Here is a 20,565-nt window from a genome sequence, read left to right on the forward strand (position 1 = left end):
TTCATCCTTAAGCTTTTTCATTTTATTCCCATTGGGTCATCATTAAATGTCAGACGTGAAATGCCTGTAAGGATTTTGCACTTTCTTATCGAATGGTCCCCATCTATAAGGGATGCTAACGAGTGCAAGTTGCCATTTATCCGTATTGTCATTGTGGTCAGTATTATTTAGTATATATTGCTACTAGTAAGTATAGAAGAGTATTTTCTTAGGTTTATAACTCTTGATAAGATGAAAATCTCACACAGGACACTGAAACAATTTCAAGCCTGTGTTTGGTGATGCCTTGTTCAAGCACAGAGAATGAATCATCTCCCCCACTTCCCATTCTGAATGATGTTTTTCTCTCCCAAGCTACACTCAGTAGAAGACACCTCAGTGTCATCTTGGAGCAGGCATAACTTTGAGAAAATCTGTCGTAATGAGAAAACAATTATAGCCTCAATGTGATCTTACTTCTTGGAACCTCTACTGTTAGCAAATCCGTAGGTTCTATTCAGAAGTCATACTGCAGAGTGAATCAATATGTACATAGAGGATTGCTCTTTATTTCCCTGGTGTAAAGATGCACAAGCAAATTAAACTATTGAGTTTCTATACTTCGGGCTGGAATAGCTTACTCATGTTAGCTTATGGTTGTAACATTGGTTCTGTAGTGGGTTTTTTTGTTTTGTTTTGTTTTGTTTTGAATTTATTTTATTTTTGGCTGCGTTGGGTCTTCGTTGCTGCACGCGGGCTTTCTCTAGTTGCGGCGAGAGGGGGCTACTCTTCGTTGTGGTACGCAGGTTTCTCATTGCGGTGGCTTCTCTTGTTGCGGAGCACAGGCTCTAGGCACATGAGCTTCAGTAGTTGTGGCACGCGGGCTCAGTAGTTGTGGCTCACAGGCTCTAGAGCGCAGGCTCAGTAGTTGTGGCGCACGGGCTTAGTTGCTCTGTGGCATGTGGGATCTTCCCGGACCAGGGCTCGAACCCGCGTCCCCTGCACTGGAAGGCGGATTCTTAACCACTGTGCCACCAGGGAAGTCCGGTTCTATAGTTTTTAAATGGGGGAATTGATGATTAAAAAATGAAAGTTTCTTAGTAATATGTCAAGGTGGATCATCTTTTTTTCCTAAAATTTCTCAAGACAGGAAAAATAATCAGAGTGTTGGCCAAACTATTTTCCAGAGGGCTGCACAGAGTGAGGAGGGTCAGGGGTCAGAATGAGGGCAGAGAATGTAATGGCGGTGAGTGGACCCAGGAGAGAGGTGGTGAGGGGCTGCTGAAGCCTGAGGAACGGGCAGGTGAAGAGGAAACTAGGATGTTCTGGGTCAACTGAGGCACCACCTCTTCAAGAAAACAGGCAGTGACGATGTGTGTTATTCAGCAAGGTTTCTGGAACACATTTGCTTTTGATTTGATTTGTCACTGGAAGTATTAGGCCACAAGGTAACCCAGCTGTGTTAGGGTTACAGTAAAAAAAAAAAAAAAAAAGGCCTCTCAAGGCTTGGATTTGGGGAATGAACGAGAAAAAAAAAAAGGGACCCTTGATGGAAAGATTAGGAACCGTGGTAATTCCGAATTTTATCCCATAATACTCATCTGGAGACTAAGCAGAACTAAGACATACAAAGGGAAGGAAAAATAGTTACTAAAAAAAGCAAGTAATTTCACAGAGTTAAGAACGTTGAGGTTTTTTTTGCTTGAGTTAAGTGCAAGATTGGAATTTGAGGAACTTTCATTAAAAAGCATTGTTACCTAAAAGTATTTTTAAGGGAAAAAAAACACCCTTAGTCTAAGTGAGCTTGGTGTATGTTGACAGAGCTGCACAAGACAATTTTACTTGCCTTTATCCTGTTGGTCTAACCTCATAACATCACATTGAGCCACATGTGTCAAACTTAAGATGCGTGTCCAATTTAAGATGCATAACATGAACAAAGAATGAACGTCTCTGATTAGTATCATGCTTGTTTTCTCTTCTACAGTTACGCAAATGCACTACTCTCCATTAAACTGGAGGCCTTATCCCAAGGGCAAGATAGCTTAAGCTGGAATGAAATTCAGAATTTTATTGATATGGTTAATATTGAAATTCAAGAAGAAAATGACCGTAAGTATGGAACAGTATCCTTCTCTAGTTATAGTGGGAGAATAAGGTAGCTGGACAAAACGGTCCTCTACATCAGGGCTGCCCTAGAGCCCTATGAGAACACTCTCCCCTAACAAGTCTGTATGTATTTATATGTAAATGTTATTTTTGTACTACTGTCCCAACATATTATAAACATTACAAAGCAAACATAAGACATAAAAGGATAGAATAAAAGTACATAAATACAAGTCCTAATATCTTTCTATTTATTGGTACTTGAAAGATGACTGCTGTAAATAACTCAGCTTTTTAAGCAAGCACTCAACTTTATTTTAACCTTTCATGTACGTGGGTGTTTTTCTGAAATATGACACATGTTCCTGCCCTAAGAAGAAATTGCAACACAGTCTAACTGTTGTTTTATGATCTCAAATCTTGGTGATTTGCTGTGTTTCTAGAACTTAGGAGCTCTGAGCATGAAAGTGGACAGTCCAAGAAGATGTGCGCTGAGACATGCTTTCGTGAATGTCAGCTTGCTTCCCTGTCCTGCCTCTTACTTACAAAAACTGAGTGACGAATGGGGAGCTCTGTAACTTAGGCAATGAGTATAATTGCTGCTCTGCGACCACACGACTTTCTGCTGCCTCTCTGCGTTTTCTTTCAGTGAGGCGTTTGGGGATCCCTGCCTCAGATGGCTGACACATCACCCACTGCCTCTTTTCTGGCATTAGCTTGGGAGCTGGTAATTTAAGCAGATGTTCAACATCATCAGTGGGGGCGGCGTGGGGGACGACCCTGGTGTGTGTGTCCGCTTACAAAGCTCAGGTCCCCAGCTTCCTGCCGTCCTGCCTCCTCCTTGATCCTCCCCAGCTCCACACTCTCGGTCTCCAGCGATGGTTTGGGTGCTTTGGCTATGCCACTCAAGGGTGGGCAAAACACTAAATCATGTTCCATCTTTGTTTTCTGACTTTGCCCTTATTCTTTGGGACAGCATGCACAATCCAGGTTTGCTTTGGTGATTTATGTATGTCCTGCTTATACAGGTGAAGGGGTGTTAATTCTCAGTACTGAACGGTACTCAGTACAGTTTTACTCTCATTCTTGACATTGACAGAGGGGTACGAGGAAGGACCTGCCATTTTTTGTCCCAGATTATCAGATAGAGCCTTTGCTTTTACCAGGAAAAGAAAAACAGTATCATGTGTATAACTTTGAAAGAAAGCGGTCTTTTGCACGTGAATATTTTTAAGCAAAAATCTCTTTGGTTTTGTATGGCATTTACCTAGGTAACTGTACTACTAAGTTGTTCTCCATGGGACATTTCACACGGCCATTATCACATTTCTTTTAACCATCTCGGCGTGAAGCATATATGCCATAACCAGAATAGTAATTTTAGAGGCTAATGTCTCCTTTCTAGAATTTGGGGGACTTAATATAAAAGATTTAACTTCTCTCTGTTTTGGTTTGTTGTTTTGTCAAAACGGGGTATTTTTGTTGCAAGTTCTTGAATTATTGAGTTTGATATCATCTGTTTAGGTAATTGCTTTAACAGCTAAATTAAAATAAATATACCGTTGCGAGTAGGCCCCGATTGCACTATATAGAAATTAAATCATCTGAAAGAGCTGAGAACTTTTCATGGACATCTTGAAAGTGCGTTACTCTCCCCATCCCACCCCTGCCACACGCTCCAGCATCTAATCCTATGTCTGAGTTGTGGCGTGGTTGAGGTGTGTAGCTAATGGGAAATGATAAACGTGGAAGGTGAATTGAATGGAGAAGCTGCTAAATGCATTTCCTGAGATTTGGATGCTCTGCTGATTTCTTAATGGAAAGTTTACTTTTCCCAGTCGAGCCTTAGAGGAGTATTATTTTAACCAGGTAACTTAGACAAGGAAGTTTTCTTCCTGTGAAGTTTTGCTTTTTAAATTTGGTAGGTACCATTCTTTGTGAGTTACCTCATCTGCTGTCTCAAATACAACACCTCTAAGGGAATGCCCACTCTCTCCTTGGACTAGAATGTTATAGTATCACATGATGATTTAAATCAGTGGGCCATGAACTGAGGCTCAGCAGTCTTTGCTCAAATGGGATCTTCTCTTTATTTTTAAACAGAGGAAGTGATGCAGATGGACCCAGGGGACTTATGGGAAGGTTTTTCACCTCCTATGAAGTCATTTACTATGACATCACCAGCTTGTGTTCTTAGAAACACACCAAAAACTTAAGCAGCTGATTTCAATCAAGTCAGCTGGAATGCACTCATTCCCAGGTGATCAGCTGCTAGGAACACACATTCTCTTTCTTAGATGTAGTTCTGTAAAGATCGTTTTTGGATGGGATGTTTAAAAGTATTTAGAACAGTTAACCCAAGGAGGTCAACTGACATAAGGGGTCAACTGTCACTTCCAGAGAATGATATAAGTATTCCATGCTCTCCAGTGTATAAATATTACGGGGTGAAATGATAATACCTTGTATGTGGGTAGTACTTAGACTTTCTCAAGTTCTTCCAATGTTTTGAGATAACCTAACTTGCATGTTAGAGAAGTATTTTTGCTGCTTCTTCCACCATGTTGGAGTATTATAGTCTGAAATAATTTCTAGACATTTCAGATTGTCCCTTTTCTCCTACAGATTTTTTCATTCTTAACAATGGTCTCTATGGGGTCATTCATTCAGGAGATACTTAGCTAAATATTTTACTTTAATTTGAATGTCAAAATAAAGATACCTCTTAAAAATTAGAAGTATGTATTCTGTTTCATAGCATAGCACATTTGTAGAGTGGCTTCTGGTTGTTTTTGAAGAAAAATAACTGACAAAATGAGAGAAAGTTTGGCTTTAAGTATGTTTATTTTCTAAGCTTACTTCTCATTAATGTTTAGTTTCTTTATTAATTCTTGTCCATGAGCACTCACTTGGGAAGCGGAAGCCCCCTGTTAGTATGTGAATGTATGTGTGTGTATGTGTACACATGTGTACATATATCCATGAATAATGCACCCATACATACATACACTATAGTATTTTATGACTGGATGATAGTTTATTTTTAAGAATAAGGTAGTATTGAGAAGTGACTTTCAAATAGATCCCTTGTACTAGACTTTCAAAAACTTTTCCAACTGCATGGCTTGGCTTCTGTGCTTTTCATTCCTGGACCTTACAGTCTATGTCCTAAGATCCTGTATGTAGTAGAGATAGTAGAAGGTTAAACTGGTGGATATGCTTATTCATCCTTTGGTACATCCATGAATTAGGGTTCCAGATGTAATTTTAGCAGCCCACATTAGAGAATTTGTGACATTAATTATCCACACTTGAACCTTAAAAATATCCCTAAACATGCATGACTTTGTTAATTTCTATGGAGCCGACCTACACTTGACAGCCACATGTGGCTATTTGAACTAATCAAAATTTAATAAAATGTAAAATGAAGTTCTTCAGTCATACTAGCCACATTTTTTAACATCTTTATTGGAGTATAATTGCTTTACAATAGTGTGTTAGTTTCTGCTTTATAACAAAGTGAATTAGCTATACATATACATATATCCCCATATCTCCTCCCTCTTGTGTCTCCCTCCCACCCTCCCTATCCCACCCCTCTAGGTGGTCACAAAGCACCGAGCTGATCTCCCTGTGCTATGCAGCTGCTTCCCACTAGCTAGCTATTTTACATTTGGTAGTGTGTATATGTCCATGCCACTCTCTCACTTCGTCCCAGCTTACCCTTACCCTTCCCTGTGTCCTCAAGTCCATTCTCTGTCTGCGTTTTTATTCCTGTCCTGCCCCTAGTTTCTTCAGAACCATTTTTTTTTATATTCCATATATATGTGTTAGCATACGGTATTTGTTTTTCTCTTTCTGACTTCCTTCACTCTGTGTGACAGACTCTAGGTCCATCCACCTCGCTACAAATAACTCAATTTCATTTCTTTTTATGGCTGAGTAATATTCCATTGTATATATGTGCCACATCTTCTTTATCCATTCATCTGTTGATGGATGCTTAGGTTGCTTCCATGTCCTGGCTATTGTAAATAGAGCTGCAGTGAACATGGTGGTACATGACTCTTTTTGAATTATGGTTTTCTCAGGGTATATGCCCAGTAGTGGGATTGCTGGGTCATATGGGAGTTCTATTTTTAGTTTTTTAAGGAACCTCCATACTGTTCTCCATAGTGGCTCATACTAGCCACATTTTAAATGCTCATTAGCTGCATGTGGCTACTGGCTACCATATTGGATGGCCCAGAACATTTGCATCATCACAGAACATTCCGCTGGACAGCACTGGACTATACTGACCTTGAAAGTCACTCTGCTAACACTCTAGGGAATTGTTTGGTTTTGAACTGTCTCTTTGGCATTCTTTACAGTGGTGAAGTAGAGTAAACCAACTAATAGTGTATATCCAAATCTCTTTGCACTTCCGTTTTCTTTTCTGTACATCTCTACTTAAATTCTTCCAGCTCTGCTATTCTATGGTTCCATCATCCAGTACTTTGGCATTATTATGTAAGTGAGGGTTACACTAGAAATGAGCATCTCTGCTGCTACTTGTATGTCAGATTATCTCCCCTTTTTATAACAGCTTTATTGAGATATAATTCATATACCATAAAATTCACACTTTTATTGTGTTTTTATGGTAGTTTTTTATGTATTTAAAAAATTGTGGAACCATCCCTAGTATCTAAATTCAGAATATCTTCATCACCCCGAAAAGAAACTTTATACCCGTTAGCAGTCACTCCCTTTTCCCCCTCCCCCCACCCCCTGGCAACCACTCATCTACTTTTTTTCTATGGATTTTCCAATTCTGGATATTTCATATAAATAGAGTCATGTAATATGGGGCCTTTTGTGTCTGGCTTCTTCCTCTTAGCATAATGTTTTCAAGGTTCATCCATGTTGTATCATGTATCATTATACTTCATATTTCTTTCTAGGTCAAGTAATATTCCATTCTAGGGATATATATTTTGTTTATCCAGTCATCAGTTGATGGATATTTGGGTAGTTTCTACTTTTTAGCTATTATAAATATTGCTTCTATAAAGATTCAAGTATAAGCTTTTGTGTGACTATATGGTTTCAGTTCTCTTTAGTATATACCTAGGAGTGGAACTGCTGGATCACATGGCAGTTGTATGTTTAATATGTTAAAGAACTGCCTGTTTCCCAAGGTGACTACCATTTTCCATTCCCACCAACAACGTATGAGAGTTCCAATTTCACCCCATCTTCACAACACTTGTTATTATCTTTTTTAATATAGCCATCCTAGTGGTTATGAAGTGGTATTGTGTTGTGATTTGGATTTGCATTTTCCTAATAACTAGTGATACTGAGCATCTTTTCATGTGCTTATTAGCCATTTGTATATCTTCTTTAAAGAAATACCTGATCAAGTCCTTTACCTGTTTTAAATTTTTTTTCTCTTTCCGTTGTTAAGGGTTCCTTATATAGTTATTATGCTTGTATATCAGGTATATAAGGGGTTTTTTTAATCAGATATCGGACTTGGAAGTATTTCCTCCCATTCTATAGATTGTCTTCACTTGTTTTGAGGGTGTCCTTGGAAACATAAAAGGTTTAATTTTTATTTATTTATTTATTTAATTTAGTTTTGGCTGCATTGGGTCTTTGTTGCTGCATGCGGGCTTTTCTCTAGCTGCAGCGAGCGGGGGCTACTCTTTGTTGTGGTGCCCGGGCTTATGGCTGTGGCTTCTCTTGTTGCGGAGCATGGGCTCTAGGCGCACGGGCTTCAGTAGTTGTGTCGTGCGGGCTCAGGAGTTGTAGCTCACAGGCTCTAGAGCACAGGCTCAGTAGTTGTGGTGCACGGGCTTAGTTGCTTTGTGACATGTGGGATCTTCCTGGACCAGGGCTCGAACCCATGTCCCCTGCACTGACAGGCAGATTCTTAACCACTGCACCACCAGAGAAGCCCAAAAGGTTTAATTTTTTTTTGAAGTGTAGTTGATTTACGATATTGTATAAGTTACAGATGTTTAATACAGTGATTCACAATTTTTAAGGGTTACATTCTGTTTGCAGTTACTTTATGAGATTGGCTATATTGCCTATGTTGTACAATATATCCTTATAGCTTATTTTATACATAATCGTTTGTACCTCTTAAAGGTTTAATTTTTACAACATCCCATGTATTCGTTTCTTTTTTTTATTTATGTTTTTCGTGGTCACAGGTAAAAAGTATTGCCGACCACAAAGGTTTACTCTTAAATTTCTTCTAAAAGATTAAAAAGTTATATTTTAAAGCTTTTTTGTGTAGGTTTATGATCCATATTGAGTTACTTTTTGTGTATGATGTGATGTAGGGAGTCCAACTTTATTCTTATGCAGTGGACATTCAGTTGTCTGTGCCATTTGTTATAAAGACTGTTATTTACCTGTTGCATTGTCTTGGCACCCTTGGTTAAAAATCAATTGACTATACGTGTAAAGGTTTGTTTCTGAACTCTAAATTCTATTCCATTAATCTTTAAGTCTGTCTTTATATCAGTACCATGCAATATTAACTGTAGCTTTGTAGTAAATTTGAAATTGGGAAGAGTCCTCCAACTCTTTTTTTTTTTTCCAACATTGCATTGGTTATTTCTTGATCCCTTGCATTTCCATGTGAATTTTAGAATCAGCTGGTCAATTTCTGTTTAAAAAAAAAAAGGCAGCTGGAATTTTGATAGGGGTTACACTGACTCTGTACATCAGTTTGAGGAGTACTGCCATCTTATTAATATTAAGTCTTTTGATCCATGAACATGGGATAATTTTTCCCTTTATTTAGGTCTTTTTTTCCAATGGTGTTTCATAATTTTCAGTGTCTGTGTCTCATCCTTGTTTTATTAAATTTATTCCTAAGTGTTTATTCTTTTTGTAATTGTAATGTATTTGTAATTGGAGTCTATTACAGAATTTTGCCTTAACTTCATTTTCAGATTGCACATTGCAACTATAGAAAGATACAATTCACTTCTGTACATTGACCTACTATGTAAGCCTTAGCTGTACTTGTTTATTAGCTCTTGCAGTTTGTGTGTGTGTGTGTGTGTGTGTGTGTGTGTGGTTTCTTCAGCCCCCGTTTCTAACTCAATCTTTGCTATAGGTGATTGGAGAAAACTTATAATGCACTATGACTTAAAAGGAAACTTTTTTCCTTTATTTTCTAGGAGTTGTAGCTGTAGGGTACATCAATGAAGCCATTGATGAAAGGGATCCTTTGAAAACCTTAGGTAGTCTGCTGCTACCCACTGCTAGGATTAAAGATGTGGACCCAGACTCTGCCCAGCACTACCAGGATGTTTTATACCAGGCTAAAACACAGAAATTCATGGTAAGTCTTAGCAGGTGTGTTTCTTTTAAATTTACAGACCAGGTTGGGGACAGAGGGGCAAGAGGGAGGATTTTTTTTACCCATTTTTCCTAAAGCTCAGAATTTGCTTATCTATGTATGGATCAGATTACAAGTTAATAGGGCTGTTATTTTCCTGGTGTCAAATATGAGGGGGAAACTAGCTCCAGAGCTGCTGACTGCTTCTACTCTTTCACTAAAAATGCACTTGTGGGTGAGTTCTTGTTCACAGTCCAAGTTATTGGATATTTACTGAGCACACACTGTATTCATGGTGCAGTACATGGCATCTGGTAGGGGAAAGGGGGATCCGAGGAACACATGATACCATTTGAATGTTCTATCCTTATTCTCAAGATGCTTAGAAAGTTACTAAGACGGTAGGCATTCTCATATAGAATAGTTAAATAGCAGTAGAGGTGGGTATGTGGCCACATGTCAAGACGAGGAATGCCCAGAATGATTCAGAGATGGTTGGGATTTCTGTGAACTGGAGCCCTAAGGTAGGTTGGTGTGGAGATAGAACAGGAGCTGCTCCTGAAGAGTAAGGAAGAGTTGGTTTGGTGAGTGGGAAGCAGGATAATGCAGGCGGGTAATGGCAGGGCTAGATGGGTACCAGCTTGGTTTGTTCTGGGCACAGGAGGAAACTGACCTGGCCGGGTCCCACTGAAGAGCAGAGGGCTTTATCTGGCGGCAGAGCTTGTACTGTTGTTGTGAGACATCCCCCAGATACTAGCCACTATTGGAAGAACTGAGTGGAGAAGAAGACCTATCACCTGATGCTACCTGGGACGTAACCACTTGTGGCTTGAATGCCAGGCCAGTGACTGGGAGAATGAGACTCAAACCTGACCTCATGTCCCCAAACCCCTGGGGAGGAGAGTGGACCCTGTCAGCAAGGAGGACTGGGCCGCCCCCTGCTGTTTGCACTGATGTAGCTGTGGCTGTAACACGTGACACAGCATTGAAAGCTAAAGGTATTAGCTTTGGAGACAGGCACCATTCAAACCTTGGCTTTGCCACAAATTAGGTAGAGATTTTAGTCAAGTCACCAGAAGTCTCTGTGCTTCAGGTTTCGCATGTGTAAAATGAGAACAATAGTACCTACCTCATAGGATTACGGTGAGGCTTAAATGATTACATAATATAATAAATGAGCAATATATATTTATATTTTTACATATTAATATATAATTACATTGATTATAGTGTATGTATAAGTGTAGAGCATTTGACATGGAGCATGTCACCCCAAAAAAGTGCTGAAACAATGTAGCTAGTATTTTTGTGGGCACTTCTGGCTGCCACACAGGTCAGTGGGTGGTGAGTGATGTCTTTGTCACAAGGTCTTTACTCGACACAGGTTTACTTTACTCTGTTCACTAGTTGGGATCTTCTGGGTGCAGGATAGAGACAGACCTGGGTTTCTCTCTGCCAACAGCCACATGGGTGTTTGTCGTTAAGGTGAAACTAACTCCACAAACCTTTTATAGGCAAGCAGTGGAGGTTCCCTCGTGAGCATCCCAGTCTAAGGGCTCTAGGTCAAGATGGAATTCCACAGCACCTCTCCAGGGCACTCAGAAGCCTTGCTGGTGTCCATGCTATGCCTCCTCTCTGTTGGACATCCTTCCTAAATGTGAAACAAGTTTTTTAATAGTGTAATTAGAACAGAGAATATGAGCGTAGGGATCTGAGTTAGAGCTCAGGCATTAAACCACTCGTGGCCTGTAAAGTTAGGAGCGTGAACTACATTGACAATAATTGAGGGATTAAAAACATTGCAGTAAGCAATGAGTCTGGTTTGGTTAAGTTGCCGCTTTTCAACACACTTCTCTTTCTCTGCCCATTAATTTTGAAACTTTGTTTTCTCAGCCCATTCTCTTTCCCTGGAAAAAAATCTGATTCTGTTATTTGGTGGGGTCTCTATTTGCTTTTTAACCTCTGCTGTTGTGATACCTGGAAATTTTCAGTTGTTTTTGTGGGGCTGTTTCTGTGCTTTGCTTTCCAAAGGTCTAGCCTTGGAAAATAATAGAAGAAAATTACATTATTGGTATTGTCAATATAAAGTAAAGCTTGTGCCAAAGTATACAGCCATTAAAAGTCACGATGGATAACATCTTAATAGAATGCTCAGTTTTATCAACGATTGAGGACAGTGGTGTAAGTTGGTGAGAATTCTTGGTCCTCGTTAACAGTATTTCAAGTATAACCTTGTGTAGGCACCAAATTCCTTCCATCTCTTGAGGGGAAAGGCTGAGTAGTGGGCATGTTGGCATACACTTAACAGAGAACACACTTTCTGGGTGTGTTCACTAGAGGCAGTGAATTGTCAGCTGTGTTTAGTTTTTTTATTTTTTTAACATCTTTTTTGGAGTATAATTACTTTACAATGCTGTATTAGTTTCTGCTGTATAACAAAGTGAATCAGCCATACATATACATATATCCCCATATCTCGTCCCTCTTGCATCTCTCTCCCGCCCTCACTATCCCATCCCTCTAGGTGGTCGCAAAGCATCGAGCTGATCTCCCTGCGCTATGTGGCTGTTTCCCACTAGCTATCTATTTTACATTTGGTAGTGTATATATGTCCATGCCACTCTCTCACTGCGTCCCAGCTTACCTTTCCCCATCCCCATGTTCTCAAGTCCATTCTCTACATGTGAGCTATTTTTAAATTGAAGGCTTTGCTTTAGAATTTTGGAAGGTACATGACTTATACACCCCCAAAGTTCTCTTTTCCTGCATGCACAATTACTGCATAAAAATTAAGTGTGCTTTTAACAAGTGAATAGTGTTGTATTTTTTCTCTAGGTAAAACTGTCTTACAGTTTATGACTTTGTTTGCAGAAAGTCAGTTTCCTCCATTGAAGTTTTGGGCATCTTGAAACTTACTTGATTAGTTTTTCTTGCTTTGCTTTAGTGTTTATTTTTACTCTTCACATAACCACACAGATACTGTAAATGGCCTTCATGTGCATTTTTGCATTTTTTTAATCTGAGTCCAATGAAATAGGAAACTCTGCACACTCAAAAATAGCCATTTAAAATGTTTTTTTATTGTTTTGATGGGCACTACAAAGTATATGGTCAATGCACATTCCTATTACAGACTTGAAAATTCATCTCACAGTCCTTCATGCCCTTAACCACTGATATTCCACCTCTGTCTAATCTCTAAACTAAAGGAAATATAGTCATTTCCCTACAGAAATGTACTGGGCATTTATAACAAAATATCATTTTCCCATTAAAAAATAGGTATAAGGACAAAAATAATGGAGTCATTATTTTAAATTTATAAATGACCTCATGAATATATCCTTAGCTTTCTTTCTTTTTTTTTTTTAAAATATAGCCAACCAAAAATGATGTGTCATGTCATATGGAATACCTTGCCTTCTCAGTACAAATTTAATTGGCTTTCATGCTGTTTAGATGCTTTGGGATTTTACCCTTTAATTCATTCAGCCACATGACGTGCAAAGTATGGAGCCTGGCTCCACAGACCCTGGGAAGACGTGGGCCTGGCATTGCTACAAGAAGCTTAAGGAAGAGGACAAGCCCCTTCTCTACTGCACATGGTGCTTAATAAGTGCTTATGGAATTAATATTTGTGTATAAATGAGCCCTATATAAATGCCATAAGAAAAATACAAAATAATGCTTTGAAGTTTCAGGTGAGAAAAATGAACTCTGGCTAGAGAGTCAGGGAAGAATTGTCCTTTGAGGACTTTGAAAGATGGAAAGAATTAAGGCAAACATATGAGAAATATCTTTCCGGTTAGTGGCAGGGGCAAAATGAGAAGTCTGGATCACAGCAAAGCAAGAAGCTTGGCCTATATCACATGCCAGGGTTTTTGGGAAATAAAATTAGTGTTAGCCTGAATGCTAAGCTAAAGATTTATAATTCCAAAGCAGTGAATAGTCAATGGAGGTTTCTGAACTGGGGGTTTTGAGTGATGTATTCAAACTGGTATTTGAGGAAGATTAATCTGGCAGTGGGCTGAGAAGTGGAGGGTAGGCTGGCAGTGATGAACGGTTAGAAAGCAAAGGTGTGGCTAGGATAACGGACCCTACTGAGAGACATTACACACATAGAATCAGATGATGAGGCAGCCACCAGCATGAGAGCTGAAGGAGGCAGAAGAATTACAAATGACCCCAGACACTAAAACTGAGATCTTAGCTCCCCCCATGCTGCACCCTTGCCCCCTGTTCCATCCACCTCCTCCAGATCATCTAGAATAGAAACCTCTTAGAAGTAGGGAAGATGGAGATTTAAAGAACTTGAAGTACCAGTCAGGCAGGTGGAGATATCTTTTCTCCTGAATTTTCATTCTTAAAATACTGATAAGTTCTTTTTTAAGTCACTGTTTATGTAATGTTTTATTTTGAAACACCATTTCCTAGGGGCTCACAAATGGAGCTAGAGAATAGAGGTCCTTGCAGTATACATATGTTATCCCAAGAGTGTGTGTCTTCACACATAGCTTTCCTTGTTCTCTAAGATGATTTCACCATTGTAAGGTAAGCCGTGGAGTGATTCGTGATTTTTGACATGAGAAAATAAAGGAATGGATCTAGGCAACTATTCAAGCTACCAAGGCACAAAGCTATGAGATAGATGAAGTATAAGCCATCGGCGTTGTTGTAGTAGTAGTTTGCGTGGTGAATAATGAGTAAGATGTTGCTTGGAGCAAAGCAAATGGTAAAAACCACAAGAATGAGGAGACTCGCCTTAACATACCACAGCCACCTACGATCTTTTGCATTAAGCGTCCAAATGATGGCTGTGTAGCAGTAGATAATGACCAAAAATGGAATTAAGAATCCAAAGAATGCCAAGGAGATGAAGTAGTAGAGTTGGAAGGGAGACGAGGACTCGCATGTGTTGTGGACATCATGGCAGGTGGTGATGTCCTGCTGGACAAGATAGTACTCCTGCTTCAGAATGAAAAATGGCAGCATATATAAGAAAACCGTTGTCCACACCAATCCACACGTTAGCAAGGCATAGGTGCGCTTGGGCAGCCCCCGGTAAGTGAACGGATGGACAATGGCCAGGTAGCGGTTGATACTGATGCAGGCGAGGAGCAGAATGGAACAGTACATGTTGCCATAGAAGATGACTGTGGTGGCCCGGCACATGACCTCTCCAAATACCCAGTTGTTCCCGTTGAGATGGTATGCTATTCTAAAGGGCAATGTAACGCAAAGAAGAAAGTCTGCAACGGCCAGGTTGGCGTAGAAGACGTTCATACGGATGGATCTGGTCCTGAAGAAGAGCATCCACAGGGTCACCACGTTGGCTGGCACACCTACTACAAACACCAGGATGTAGATGGCGGGTATCAGTCTGGTACTTAAAGAGCTGCTCAGGTAGCTCCTGGTAGCATTATTCACATGGAGACTTGAAACACTTTCTTCAGGGCACTTAATTTTTACAGTTGTGGTGGTTCCTGTCCAGCCTTCTATGGCAGAAAGGGGGAACTCTTCAAAAGAATTCAGGGGAGCGCCACGGAAGGTCTTAATAGGTAAGGTTGGCTTTGCCAAGTTGTCTGCATCACATTCCGTGCCTTTAATTGAAAAGAAGTATTAACATATGATTTGTTGATGAGTCATATCTATGGTTCAGGAGACAATAAAACTAGATGTCTTATGCTACATAATTTCTGTAATGGTAGAATTTAGGGTCATTTTTATTTTTGAAAATCATTATAGATGAGGTAATCAACAGGAATGCATTTAATGTATTATCATATGCCCCAGCAGCATTCTAACCCATGCAGGAACCCAAACTAGATGACAACTCCTTGTATGTAAGGAGTTTGTAATATTGATACTATAAGAGGAAACAAAAATAGCACATCAGACCATTGTAGGCTAACGTCATATTGATTATAAACTGTATAGACTGTATAGATTATAAACTCTTCAGGCGAGAGTTAATAGATTTAGATGTTTGAGCAAAATGTCAAGGAAAAGATGAACATGAGCAAAGATGAGCAAGGTTCATAAAGAGGTGGAATTTAATAGAAGAATAAGATTCTGGTAGGTGATGAATGGGCAAAGGCATTGTGTAGGCTGACATGGGGTCTGGAAATATCAGATGAGTTGATTCAACAAATGTTTATTGCATATTTATATGCCAGTGATATACCCAGTTTTAAATCAACGCCATCCCTGTCTTCAACTCTCAGACTAATGGAGAAGATGTGCAAAAACACATTCTTATGCAAATGAGGTACATCTGACAGATGAAGTTGAAAGAGTAGGTTACAGCCAAATCTCTGAAGGGCCCGTAAACTGTACGAAGAAATCATGTGCCCATTCACAGATGCTGGAGTCGTACACAGACAAAATGATGAACAGAGGAATGGCCGTTGAGGTAGGCAGCATGATGGCCCCCCAAAGTTTTCATCTGCTAATGCCTAGAACCTGTAAATATGTTACCTTCTATGGCAAAAGGGCCTTTTGCAGATGTGCTTCAGGGTCTTGAGATGGAATGAGTATCCTGGATCAGTCAGTGGGCCAAATGTAATCATAAGACTCCTTATAAGAGGAGGAGGAAAAGGGTCAAAGTTGGAGATACTGGAAAATGCTATGCTGCCGGCTTTGAAAGTCGAAGAAGGAGCCACGAGCCAAAGAATGCACATGCTTCTAGGGGCCGCCCAGAGCAAGAAAACAATTCTCCCCTGGAACCGCCTTGCTGCCACCTCGATGTTAGGACCTGTGACCTTCAGAAATGCAAAATATCTGTGTTTTAAGCCACTAAGGTAGTGGTAATTTGTTACAGCAGCAATAGGAAACGAATATAATCATGATTTGATTTGTGTGTAAGGTGACTTTGATGACAACGTAGAGAACAGGCTAAAAAGGTGAGAAATTAGAGGCAAGGGGGTCTGATCTGGAGGCTACTGTAGTCATTTCAAACTCAAGTTGGTGGGTTACGGAGCTAGAGCAATGGCACTGGAGAGGTAAGGATGAACACGTGAGACTCTGTAACAGAGGCGCAGGGGGACTTGCCTCTGACTGGCTCTGGAAGCGGTGCAGGAGAAGCAGGAAGCAAAAGTGACTGGGAGGTTTGTACTCTGGAAGTCTTGGAGGAGAGGCGGATGGAGCATGGGACGGGGCAGGGGGACTGAGGGTGCCACACAGGGAGAAGCTAAGATCTTAGTTTTGAGTATTCCTCAGTGTGAATTGCTGGTGCAATATTAGAATGTAAAATGTCCCATGACAGGTTAGAAGACTTAAATGTGGAGTCCAAAATCTCAGGAGCCCAAATGAGAGTTATGGGTTTTTTAGTCTGCGTGGAGACCATACTTGCCTTTAGTGCTTGAATGCCCTAGGGAGAGATGTGAAAAGAAAGAAGCCAACGGCAGACTTGAGCGGAAATGCCAGATTTTAAGGGGAAAGGAGACGAAGGAAGAAAAATCAGAAGAGGAAATTGATAAAATGATCCCAGAAGTTGGAAATGAGAAAAAAGAAAAAGAGGATAGAAACAAATTACATACTATAAATATTTGGCTTTTAGTGGCATGTTGGTACTAATAATCGTAATTCATGAAAGAGCAATTTCAAAGACAAAATAAACCTTAACACTCAAACCTGCTTTTCACTGTGTAGTTTTCTGTAAGTTAATCCTTGACATGTAGAGAAAGTAGATTCTCTCACATTTCTAATGTTACCTTAAGATGAGCTTTTATGCTGAATATAAACCTAATACTTATATCGATTTAAAATGCCATTGCTCTGCCAGTTACCTCTTTTCACATGAGCTCTGAATTCCTACATGTTGAATCCTTGAGGTTAGTATTTAGTAACCTGGCTGTCATTCAAAGCCAGTTTCTCTTCCTGATTTAATCTCTACCAGTTCACCCCCGGGTGAAATTGAAGCCTCCCTCAGAACCTGGAGATTGCACGAACTGAATCCGGGGTGTAACGCAGAGGGAGATTGTTGCTGAACAAGCAACAGGTGTTCTTGTTCAGGTGTTCAGGTGTTCAGGTGTCCTTAAGGGAAGAAAGATTAGAGAAAAGGAAAGAGAACTCGGGGAAGTGGCATTCTTCTGTGCCAGTGTGTAGATGTGGACTTAGAAGGCATGTTGTGTGACACCTGAGCACAGCCACTCAAATCCTGCTGCTTAGGGCTTCCCCGGTGGCGCAGCGGTTGAGAGTCCGCCTGCCGATGCAGGGGACACGGGTTCGTGCCCCGGTCCGGGAAGATCCCACATGCCGCGGAGCGGCTGGGCCCGTGAGCCATGGCCGCTGAGCCTGCGTGTCCGGAGCCTGTGCTCCGCAACAGGAGAGGTCACAAGAGGCCCGCGTACCGCAAAACAAACAAACAAAAAAATTCCTGCTGCTTACTTCGGCATTTTGGAAAATTCTTGCATCTGACATCACCCAAAGACAAGTGCCTTTCCAGACAGGCACAAAGCTGAAAATTGTGGGCTGAAAAACATGCTATACGAGTTATGTCCCTTCAAGATCTGAGAAGAGAGCTGCTGAAACCGTAGTGTTTGTCACTTTTCAGAAAATTCCAGTGATTGAGCAAGACATCATGCCTGAAAACATGCTAAACAGTGACTCTGTGAACAAGCCTTGATTCCATTTCCTTGAGAATTCTGGCTCTTTTATTCCTTAGGGCCTAGTTTTCCTTAAGAAATAGTACTTGTTAAATTACATATATATTTTGTAATTTGTTTGAGTTTTTTATACAGGTTTATTTGGCATGATGTTTCTGAAATGTTTTTCAACCTGAGAAAAGGCCTTGGAGAGGGACTGATCCCCAAAGGGAATAGACGTCAGCCACTAAATAACGGGGTCTTCCTTCACATTTCTCCCCAACCCCTACTGACGAAAGCAAATTCACTGCCTTTCACTTTGTCACCTTTTCTTAAAAATAATTTTTTAAACTGAAGTATAGTTAATTTACAGTGTTGTGTTAGTTTCAAGTATACAGCAAAGTGATTGTTTTATATACATAAAATATATATTTTATATATATTCTCTTTCAGATTCTTTTCCATTATAGGTTGTTATAAGATACTGAGTATAGTTCCCCATGCTATACAGTAGGTCCTTGTTGTTTACCTATATTATATATAGGAGTGTGTATATGTTAATCCCAAACTCCTAATTTATCTCCCCCACTCCCCCGCTATCTCATTACTTTGACACCTTTTAAATTCCCCCCTTTTCACGTCCACCAAACCCCACCAGCAACTTGAAGGAACCACCTCCCCAAACCTCTTTTCTTTTGCTCTTCTGCTTCATTTTGGTTCATCCACTCACAGAGCACTCACTCATCTGTAAATCTCAAACGAGCTACTGCTCTCTACTGGTTCTCTCAGCACCGTCCTTCAGCCACCTCAGTGATTCCAACTGTCAGTGTAAGCAGCATTCCTTTATAGAGCCTTGGTTTTTAAAATTTTTATCCCACCCCCCCGCCATTGTCACTTCTTCCCTTCAGCTTTCCTGTTCCTAAAACGTTGGCTGGGGTAGGACCCCAACGGTAAGGGGGTTGTGGATATCCCTATCCCAAATTGATTACTTTTAGAGCAAGCAGGAGGTTACAGGCTAACATTGTATTGAGTGAAACAGGAAACACGTATTTCTTTTGGGAAACACAAATTCGTTAGCATAACTGATTACTGAAAGCAGACCACTCCGTCTATCAGGGAGTATTCTTGTTTCCAGGAGGTATAAACATAGGATTTTTTAAATCTCTTAAAAAAAAGTTATCTTTGCCAAATCAGAGGAAATTCTTAGAAAATCAAAAACTTTTAAAGAAAACTGATTCTTGACGTAATTGTAGAGATCTAACATCTTGACTATGCCACAAAATTTTAAATATCAGCGGAGAACACTTAGTCTTTGACAAGTTTGGAATAGTGAACAGACTACATCTCTTCACGTCCATAATTCCACGTTTTAATAACTAAGATTTGGGGGTGCAATTTGTGTGAAATGTAAAAGAGATTAGATTCAGTGGACTCTTGGGACACAAACCAGCATTCCCACTCTACCCCATAAGAAAAGAGCTTACCACTTTGACAGGAGGCAGGTGACAGAAGCAGTGCTCCAACAGCTACAAAGATGACAGCTTTCATCTTGATCATCTGAGCCCCGTTTCTCAAATGTTTAAAATTAGGGAGTATGGTTTCACTTCGGTTCCATGTGTTGGCACAAGTTGGAAACCTGGTTCTCTCTGTAGAAGCGTGTTCTCTTGTGCTCTGCAGACAGGAAGCCTGCCAGGGTCCTCTGCAGGGAAAGGGTGTGACAGCACTCATGTTTCAGTGTGCATGACTCAGCCTGAGCCTCTGAGCACGTTACGTTATCCCCGGAGAAAGTCACTGAACTCCTCCCTATCCCTCACAGGAGAGAAGCTGTCATTCCCACCCAGTGAATTTATGTGCATTGAATGAATACCCTTAAGAACAGTCCTTAAAAAAAAAAAAAGAACAGTCCTTGAGAGAAGTAAGCTGGAAACAGATGCTGAGCAGCAGTTAGATTTGAATCTGTCCCATATCTCATTTTTACCCAGTTTAAAAATGAAGTTCTAGAGTGTCATTTCTACTTAGTGATTGAGCTGTCAGAAATTATCCTTTCCTTTATCCTTCCAGCTATTTTAAATCTTAATTCTTAAACTCATTACATAATTGTAGGCTAAATGAATCATGGAGAGCAAACTTTTTTTTAAGAAGTTAAAATTGTTTTAAGCTCTTGATTACTTTGAAAATTCTCCTTCAGTGTCACATTAGTCTGAATTTGTCATCAGTGCTTGGCCAAAACTTGGTTTCATTGTGTTTTGTTTTGCCACAGCTAAACATATTCTAAGCCATTCAGTAATTCTGTAGGGTCAGATAACTAGGGAACCCTGCCCAAAAATACTGTTTGATTAAACTAAAATCATAATATAACATTAAAACATAGAGGACTCCCTTTATCCCATGGGTATTGGTGAGCAGGTTTACAGTAAGCTTTTTTTCTTAACTGTGGTAAAATGTACATAACATAAAATTTACCATCTTAACACTTACGAAGTGTTCAACTTAGTAATGTTAAACACATTCACATAGTTGTTTAACATATAAGCTTTTATG

General features: G+C 40.0%; 2 protein-coding genes across 3 annotated transcripts in view; one reads left to right on the top strand and one right to left on the bottom strand.

Annotated features, from left to right (window-relative positions):
* Positions 1-20,565, top strand: part of IQGAP2 (IQ motif containing GTPase activating protein 2) — a 286,204-nt gene that overhangs the window by 190,071 nt on the left and 75,568 nt on the right. Inside the window, exons 12-13 of the mRNA XM_060143147.1 lie at positions 1,967-2,091; positions 9,279-9,442. Of these exons, the coding sequence (XP_059999130.1) occupies positions 1,967-2,091; positions 9,279-9,442 (289 nt within the window). The remainder of the gene's footprint in view (positions 1-1,966; positions 2,092-9,278; positions 9,443-20,565) is intronic.
* On the bottom strand, positions 12,498-19,721 carry F2RL2 (coagulation factor II thrombin receptor like 2). Of its 2 annotated transcripts, XR_009539502.1 has the most exons (3): positions 19,509-19,644; positions 15,917-16,200; positions 14,918-15,039 (listed from the first exon to the last, which is right to left on the bottom strand). XR_009539502.1 is itself a non-coding variant. In XM_060143148.1 (2 exons), exons 1-2 carry the CDS (start codon positions 19,579-19,581, stop codon positions 13,967-13,969), a joined length of 1,146 nt encoding a protein of 381 aa, XP_059999131.1. In that variant the 5' UTR covers positions 19,582-19,721; the 3' UTR covers positions 12,498-13,966. The 2 variants fall into 2 exon arrangements, 1 of the variants encoding a protein (XP_059999131.1); XM_060143148.1 differs by lacking the exon at positions 15,917-16,200 and having other exon boundaries at positions 12,498-15,039; positions 19,509-19,721.

This window comes from Lagenorhynchus albirostris, chromosome 3 (genome assembly GCF_949774975.1).
Source record: "Lagenorhynchus albirostris chromosome 3, mLagAlb1.1, whole genome shotgun sequence".
Taxonomy (NCBI): Eukaryota; Metazoa; Chordata; class Mammalia; order Artiodactyla; family Delphinidae; genus Lagenorhynchus; species Lagenorhynchus albirostris.

Bases quoted from the DNA above. Each gene is read 5' to 3' on its own strand.
- F2RL2 (XM_060143148.1), bottom strand. From the start codon at position 19,581: ATGATCAAGATGAAAGCTGTCATCTTTGTAGCTGTTGGAGCACTGCTT. The intron at 15,040-19,508 runs GTAAGCTCTTTT...TTTCAATTAAAG, and splicing joins ACCTGCCTCCTGTCAAAGTG to GCACGGAATGTGATGCAGAC.